Source organism: Lepidochelys olivacea (genome assembly GCF_965140295.1).
Source record: "Lepidochelys olivacea isolate rLepOli2 genome assembly, chromosome: 16".
NCBI classification, from domain to species: Eukaryota; Metazoa; Chordata; order Testudines; family Cheloniidae; genus Lepidochelys; species Lepidochelys olivacea.
Genome location: NC_140426.1, coordinates 22,792,940 through 22,801,199, shown reverse-complemented (window position 1 = coordinate 22,801,199; position 8,260 = coordinate 22,792,940). Strand labels below are relative to the sequence as shown.

The 8,260-nt window shown below is 48.5% G+C and overlaps 1 protein-coding gene across 1 annotated transcript; it reads left to right on the top strand.

Moving 5' to 3' along the window:
* Positions 1–648: 648 nt before the first annotated feature.
* Positions 649–5,399, top strand: LOC311532181 (uncharacterized protein; the record flags this gene model as incomplete). Its single annotated transcript, XM_084650433.1, has 4 exons — positions 649–782; positions 1,392–1,510; positions 2,206–2,414; positions 5,367–5,399. 4 exons carry the CDS (start codon positions 649–651, stop codon positions 5,397–5,399), a joined length of 495 nt encoding a protein of 164 aa, XP_084506559.1.
* Between the last annotated feature and the right edge of the window lie 2,861 nt (positions 5,400–8,260).

Here is an 8,260-nt window from a genome sequence, read left to right as displayed (position 1 = left end):
TTACAGATGGGGAAACTGAGGCACAGAAAGGTTAAGTAATATACCCGGGCCTGACCACTAGGCAACACTACCTGCATTATAGGTGTACTGTTAGGGAGAGTGATATACCCAGCACATTAAAACAAACATTATATTCCCTGTGGAAAGCATTGCTGTATGCATAGCAGAGAGATGGTCACCTACTGACTGGCTGCTCCATGTATACTTGTGACCACCTCCTAATCAGCACAGTACCCAAGCCCTTCACAAGCTGTACCAAATTCCTCATTCTCACCAATTCAGTTTTTCAGATGTAAAACTGAGGCACGGAGAGATGAAGGGACTTGCCCAAGGTGTCACAGGGAGTCTGTGGCAGAGCTGGGAATTGAACTCGCATCTTCTGACTCCCAGTCTAGGGCCTTAATCCCAAGGCGATCCTTCCTCTTGAATTCCCATTCTGTGCAGGCACCTACACAATGCTCAGAATAGTCAGTGCAAGGGACTCACTCCCACCTGAAAATGGAGTGCAAACGCGGCCACTAATTAGTGTCTAATGTATCGTTTCTAACCCCACATTTCCTTGCATGGCATGTGAGACGTTTGCCACCTTGTCACCTTTAAAAAACAAAAACAAAACTTTCTTCTTCTCCCTGCACAAGGTATGACCCCATGACACAGGAATGGAGATGTGGCGTGGCCCGCCTGAGCAAAGGCAAACGAGACATGGGCGTAGCAGAGCTGGGCGGCTATCTGTACTGTGTAGGAGGCCGTGATGGGATGGTACACCTCAGCACTGTGGAAAAGTATCGGAACCCGTGTGCGGAGGGACATAACTTTCATGGACTGTGCTCTGTAGGGCTGCCAATGTCTGAGTTCATAGTGAACAACTGGGATTGTTACAGCCACTGAAGTTGCCGTCTTGGCTAGAGAGCTTTTGTTTAATATGGAGAGAGGTGTCAATGTTGACTCGATGTCCTCCACAGCCATGAGGCACCCAATCTCCGCCAATCAGGGGAGCTGGGACATGGAGGATTCTGGTTTGTAATTCACAAGATGGCCAGCAGTCTGCTCTCCTGTCTGGGTGCTGGTCGGAACCTGTTCTGTAGGCAGAGGGCTTAGGTCTCCTGGGCTCTTCAATCTGACACCTTTCGCCAGCACTAAATTCTCCTGTTTTGATTTCTGAAAGGGCACAGATCCCCCAGCCAAAGGACAGAGGAGGGCAAACAGGGCTTGTCTGATAGGGATTGTGAGTGGAAACGTGTGTATCCTGTTCTCAGGGGGCCTTGTATAGAGACAGGCTGAATTCCAGACACCCTGCTCGTAACTTAGCCCAGAAAGAAGCTCTCATGTGCCGTACCTGGGACAGTCTGGGGCATTCTCCCGCACTCCTGACTGCCTCCCCCTTGTTTTAGGTATGATCCTCGTGGGAACAGGTGGTGCAAGATGGCACCCATGGGCTTAGGGATGGCAGTGTTAGATGGCTACGTCTATGCTATCGGGGGCTCGGATGGCCAGTCTCCGCTGTATTCAGGTAACAGAGCTAAGTTGGCAGAGCAATGAGCCCCGTCTCAGAGGAGTGTATGATTCCCATTGATGCCCACACCAATATATTCGGCCTTGGGGCTCTATGGCAATTTAGTCTCTCTCCACTGCTCTGCCTCCCTGCCCTTCCCCCCAAAAGCAGAGGGAGCCCTCCGCCACCTGGAGAGAATGAGGAAGCTGGCCCAAGCAAGCAGAGCCCCCGGCGCCACCCCCACTTTCCCTCCAGTGACACCTCCAGCATGGAGTCAGAGATGGTTCCATGTTGCCCATGCTCAGACCTGGCCACCCTTTGCTGCTCCCCAATTATGAATCCTTTCCACTGTTCAATCCGTTTAACGGAGGCCCAGGCGGGCAGCCTCCTAGCTGTCTGATCCCTGGGGGTGTGTGGATTTTTTTTAACTTCTTGTGCGTCAGTAACAAAGCTTAGCAGCTGGGTGCTTTTAATCTTCAAAGCATTTTGCAGCCATTATTGACTCAGTCCTCTGAGTGTTCCTGTGAGGTAAGCAAATTTTATTTTCCCTATTAGATAGTGGGGAAACTGGGACACAGAGTGATTGAGAGATTGGCCCAAGCTCCCAGAAGTACATCTAAGATTTACCAAAGGACACAAGGGCCAGAGTTGGGATTAGAACCCAGGATCTTGTGGCTCTTTCCTGGGCATCTTTCTTCTGGTTTCTCTCCCAGTGGAACGTTACAATCCAGAGGAGGATGCATGGTCTTCTTGCCCTCCCTTGGGCACCTACAGAGAGAATTTTGGCTGTGCTATGCTTCAAGGGAAAATCTACACTGTCAGTGGCCACGATGACTTCACGGAGCTCTGCAGTGCTGAGCGGTTTGATCCAGTCACCAATGAATGGTCACCGATGATGCCCATGAAATCAAAGAGGAATAAGGTATTGCATGCGAACAGTCTTTTACACTCCTCAAGCTTCCATCCAAGGATCCTGTAGTGCTTTGCAATGGGGGTCTAGTTCATTATTACTCCCACATCACAGGTGGGGTGTGGATATCACTGTGCTGGGACAGTATAGGAACCTAAGCGCAACAGATGGAGAAACCAAGGCACAGAGCAGGGAACTGACTTGCTCAAGACCACGCAGAAAGTCAGAACCAGAACGCTGTTTCCAGCCCATTAGATTGGTTCAGTTTTGTGCCGGTGGTCTTGGGTTAACGTTACAATGTTACCCAACTCCGATGCCCTTCCTTCTCCATCCACCCTGCCAGACATACCCTCCTCCTCAGGAAAAGGCTGGAGAAACAGACAGGGTGTGCAGCATGACCTGAAGGTCTCCAGATCTGGGCTGGAGGAATGAATTCCAGAGTCGGTTGCCCCTCACCAAGAGCACCTTCTTCTCTCCCATTGAATCTGGAGACATGACGGCTCAGGTAACCCGGACCCAAATAATTCAGGGTGCAGATAAACCTCCAAGTCCTCAAATTTCATTCGGAGATCAATCATCAGCCAGTTTGGGACACATAGGGCAGATAGAGTGTGTTCCCAATGGGAACCACAACTGAACAGTTGGATATGGAGTACAGTGCCCAGGAAGAAGCAGCAAACAATATTGTGAATTTAATAATTTATAAATTTCTTTTGTATTAGTTACCTCATCCAAATGAGGTTACCTTTTGGTTTCTTCCTGCTGGGGAAAGGATATTTGTTCCGGTGTATTTTCTCTTCTGCCTTTCCCTTGCTGAAGGCAAACATATGCAATGATGAAGTAAAACTCTGATTAATGTATTTTAGCGAAGGTGAGCGGCCTTGTCGTTCTGAAAATTAGACAGTGCATCACCCTCATGAGCACGTTCTGAGCTTTGTCTGCTCGTTGCATGTTAATTGTGTTTGAAAGTGCCACCTGCAGAGAAGCATAATCTCTGCACGACTACAGAGCTACACAACAGCTGGAATTTGATTATTTAAAAAAAAAAAACCTCTGAAAAGTGAGGGATGGGATGGGAAGAGGAATCTCTGCATCCAGAGTCATCACTGTGTGCTCAGAAGATGGGCTGGGCAGACATTCAGTGGTATTGTCTGGTGGCTTCTCATCAGCTTCTGCAGAATTTAAGCTTCCCTTTTCAAAACCAAGAGGGTCTGCCCACCTGTCTGTGAAGAAGCAGGGCTGCTTTGCTGAGGCTGCAAATAGATATGATCGCGCTAAGAGATGGAAGAACTGCCCTATTCCGCTCAATGGAGCTGAATGCCAGTAGTTCTGATAACTATTTCACTGCTGATCATCTTAATAGAGATGTCAGATTACACAGGCACTGCGGGCGGATCTCTAGTAGATTCTGCCTCTTTTCCTCCATCCCAGTCCCTGCCCTTGTTACTTCTGATCCTTTTTCCATGAGCTGAGTGGTTTGGGATATTAAACTCCATTCGCTCCTAGTCAATGCCAAGCCTGTTTTGTTTTCCTTTTCAAATTGCCAGGCCTGCTTTTGGATGATTTCTTTTCTTTCTGGGCAGAGGGGCTCGAATATACCAACAGAGCCGGAGAGCACTGCTGTGCGGATTCTGGGCATAGCACTGACCAGCGTAATGCACAAGATCAACAGCTGTTAAGAGTCTCTACAGATGGAAACAGCCCAGTTTTCAGGGTCTCATCCCCTCCCTTTCCATTTATTTTTGCCCACAGTGTGAAAATATTCTAGAGCTCTTCAGCACCATGAGACCAGATTAGTTTTAAGCCCCTTCTGGCTTGTTCCTTTTACCCTCAGTTCTGAAATCTGGGGATTTGTGTTTAGGTGAAAGCTGCCGCAGCCAATGGATACCTACTGGCCATCGGGGGCGGGGGGGTTGATGGTGTCACTCATGTGACCACCGTGGAAGCATTTGACCTGGATGCCAACAAGTGGAGGTAAATCGATGCCGCATTGATTATTTAAATCGGCCTTTGCTGCTCAATTAACTGCCCTCGCACTCACTCAATTGTATTTACAGCCTGGGTTTGTTAATATGAATCATTCCGGAAACCCTGTGGGTTAATGACCCTCCAATCCACAGATTAGAAAATTAACTACAGCCTGTAGATGGCCTAACACTAGCTCCAAACAAAGAAACTCACTCTCTGGAGCTGACTGGATCCACACTGGATTTTAAAATAATCCCATGTTGCACATGGGTCATTCATGTTAGTGATCAGGAAAGACCCGTAATACAAGAGTCGGGGAGTCTTTTCTGTCCAGAACAAGTGCAGCGTGGGTGGTGGCCGCGCAGCGTTCCCCTAGCACATCATCCTGCCTCAGCCTGGTTCCAGGTGGACCCTTGCAGGTGTTGGAGGAAACTTCATGCTCTGGGTGCCATCGCTCTTTGGGCCTTTCTGGGGATCCACTCACTGGAACAGCCTGGCACAGTGCACCAGCTTTTGGATGCTACTTGTAAGGGCCAAATATGAACTCTCATAAACATGATCTGCATGGGAACATGGCCTGGCCACCAGTGGCCGTTTAAAACAGGGTGAGATTGAAGCACCATCCTGACTCACTCCATTACAATGATGCGATCTATTTTAGAACAGACGTACAATCACCTTGACACCACGTTGACTGTGATAAGAGTTTTCAACACAGTGATAACACGCAGCTGAAAAGTATGTTTCAGGTGAGGGACTTTATAGCCAATTTGGGAATATCACACAGGAGCCACTTATTCCAGTAGTTGCCCAGAACAAATAATGGCAGGGAGAGAATGCAAAGTTATCTCTGAAGGCCCAGGTCCTCAGTTGCTGTGAACAGTCATGGCTCCATTGACCTGAGCTGAGGGTTGTCAGTTCTCGCAGGTTGCGGATCTGGCCCATAGTTTTTTGAATAGAGACTCTGTAATATCCTACAGCCTCTTCTTGTTGCAGACCCTTTGGAAATACCAAGACCAGTCATCCTGATGGAGGTGTGGCTGTGCTGAAAATGACCATCTAGGAGCTGAGAACTTTCCAAGCATCCTGTACTGCACTGAACACTAATGATGAAGTATGGTTTTGTGGGATGGTAGTGTAAGCCGGAGAGGAGGAAAGAGAGCAGCAGCAGAATGGATAAGCTGGGATGGTGCCTTCAAAGAGTTACTTAAACCTTTTGTGCTTAGGGGAATTCCATAAGGCATGGGGACTGTAGAGCACAGGGTCTTCTTGAGCCTCCATTTAAAGAGTTCATGCTTTGATCATCATGCCAGGATGTGGTGGTAGCAGTTTCTTTTGCAATGTATCTCCTCATGTATGGAGTGTAGCTGTTTGGCTGGAAGAAGAGCCATGTGGTTAAAGCTCTGGACTTGATCCTCAAGTTCTGGGCTTGGTTCCCAGATCTGTCACAAATTTGTGTGATCTCGGTCAAGTTACTTAATTTCTCTTCAGCATCTGGTATGTTGAACCTCTGATCTTGGCATGGGCCTCTTGGTGCTGCTGTGATACAGCTAATAAATAATACTGACTGGAGCTCTTCAAGAGCCCCCCCCCTTCTGTTTAATTTTTAGCAAGGAAAAATGCCCCCTCATGTTTTTTATACAAACAACTATTTAACATGCTTGGCTTTATTATGGTACAATGCTATTCTGATTCAGCGGAGAGCCAGATTTTTTTTAAAAGCAGGGAGATGTTTCAGGAACAAAAAACCTAATGTATCACTACCAATGTTTGCTAATATCTATCCGTCTCTCTATACGGGTCCCTGCCGGGTGGGGGCTGCTGGCTAACGTGTAGCAGGGGGAAGCTAACCTTCAGTATTGGCATAGCATGGAACTGGTGCTGGGACAGCAGCAGAGGTTCTTCTCCCTGCAGAAAATCTCTACCTGCTTCACAGTCACTTTCGCGAACGTGATTAACCTGACTGAATGCCCCGGGCTGTTGTCCAGGCATGGAGTATGACTTTGAGGAAACAAATCTTCCTCTCTCAGGAGAAATATGAGCGTCCTGTCCCCCATTCTCCTTCATCAACAGCCTGCAGGTAAATGGTGCTTTGGAACTTCATGTTGTAAGACACATGCCTAGGGAGGCAGAAAAGGACTCCTTGGATCGCTGCTGCACTCATTAGTTAGCTGAAATTGGAAGCCCTGCTGTGCCCAGCTAAGGAACCGTTCGAGGCCTTTCCTTCTAGCAAAGCCTCAGCATTAAGCTCGGAGTTAGTGACAAGCTTTGTACCGCTATTAGCGCCAAGAGCTCATCTGGCTTCCCGCCCCCCGCCAATCCCTTTGCATGATGATGGCGTGTCCCTCTCTTGTCAAACACGATGGTCAAATCGCTTTCCTCCTTCAGAGGGCTCTTTCCTTGTGAGAGGGGAAAAGACAATATGGTATCTGGGTAAGCTTCACCGTAAACCCCCACAGGAATTAATTACACTGTAATTAGTGAGGTTAACGAAACCATCCCTATATGAATCGTTATTCAGTTCCAAAGAACTGAGCCATGCTCGAAATCTGAATTTTTCCAACAGCATTAATTAGTTCCCCAGAAAATTACTTTCACTCGTTCCCTGCTGCCTCTGACTCATCCTCACCGTTGCCTCCCACAGTTTTATCTGTTTCTCTTCCCGTACATAGAAAAGAAAAAAACCTGTCCCCGCCACACTGCATGAGGCATAACCAAGTTGGACAGCTAGGGTGAGGGAATGACCTACTTGTTTGAACTAGAGGGAGGCAGTTTCTTTATTATCACAACCACGCTCTTCGCCTTCAGAATGTTTTACAAAACTAACTAATCTTTGACCCTTCTCAGAAAGCTGCATGCAAGCACCACAGAATGTGATTCATAAACATTCCGTGGACAAGCAATGTTAACGGTAACCCTTTGACCTGGGCTTCCATTGTGCCGTATCCCGATTATATTTCAAATTTAAACACAGCTAGGAAATCCATCTCCACGTCTTCCTGAGAAGCCAGGTGTGCAGGGCTGCATTTGGCTTCCCAGTTTCCCCTTCAATCATCATATCGGTCCTTAAAGAAAGGGTCAGGATCTGTCCTGAACACTGGATGAATCCTGCTGGCTGCTATGTGGATCTGAGCTGGGCTGCGTTGTAAATGAGTGAGGTTTGTTTCTGGAAAGCTGCTCACCTCCTGAAGCCAATGTGAACCCCAGCTCTGGAAGCAGACGTGGAACCTCCAGTGAGGTGGCAGCAAAATTGTGATCATGCACCACTATGAGCTATGAGTATACGTCTTCCCCCTTATCCATCGTTTCGCGTATCCATTGCTCATCAGTAGGGGAACATGTTCTGATTCACACTGGTCCTGATCCACACATCCCTTGCTTTGCCTTTTGCATGGCTTTTCTTTGGGTGCTTCCCCCGGCCTGCAGAAGGCGCTGGAAGGGAGGGAGAGGAGCGGAGATGGGGTGTGCTCAGAGGAGGGGGCAGAACTGGGCGGGAAAAGGCAGGCTGGGAATGGAGGAGGGGGCAGGCCATTATTTCTTATGGGGAAAAATTCCCCGGTATCCATCGCCCTTTTCAGGAACGCAACCCTCACGAATACTGGGCACCCCCTGGGGTAACTAAACCACAGACACATTTTAGAGAGCTCAGCCAGAGGGCAGACCCAGAGAATTAACCCCTATGTTGGGCTAAGTCTAGTGCAGGGATGGAGGGGAGAAGACAATGCAACTCCCCCGGCGGGGGGGAAGCAGCTTCAGCGACTGCTCTGTCTTTGTGCCTCAGCTGCACTAGCCCCTCGGGGCGCTCTGGCAGCTAGGACGTAGGAATGCCCCAGCCGTTCCCCTCGGACACGTTGCCTGTGTTGGGGGGTGGCATACAACTAGCTACGCTG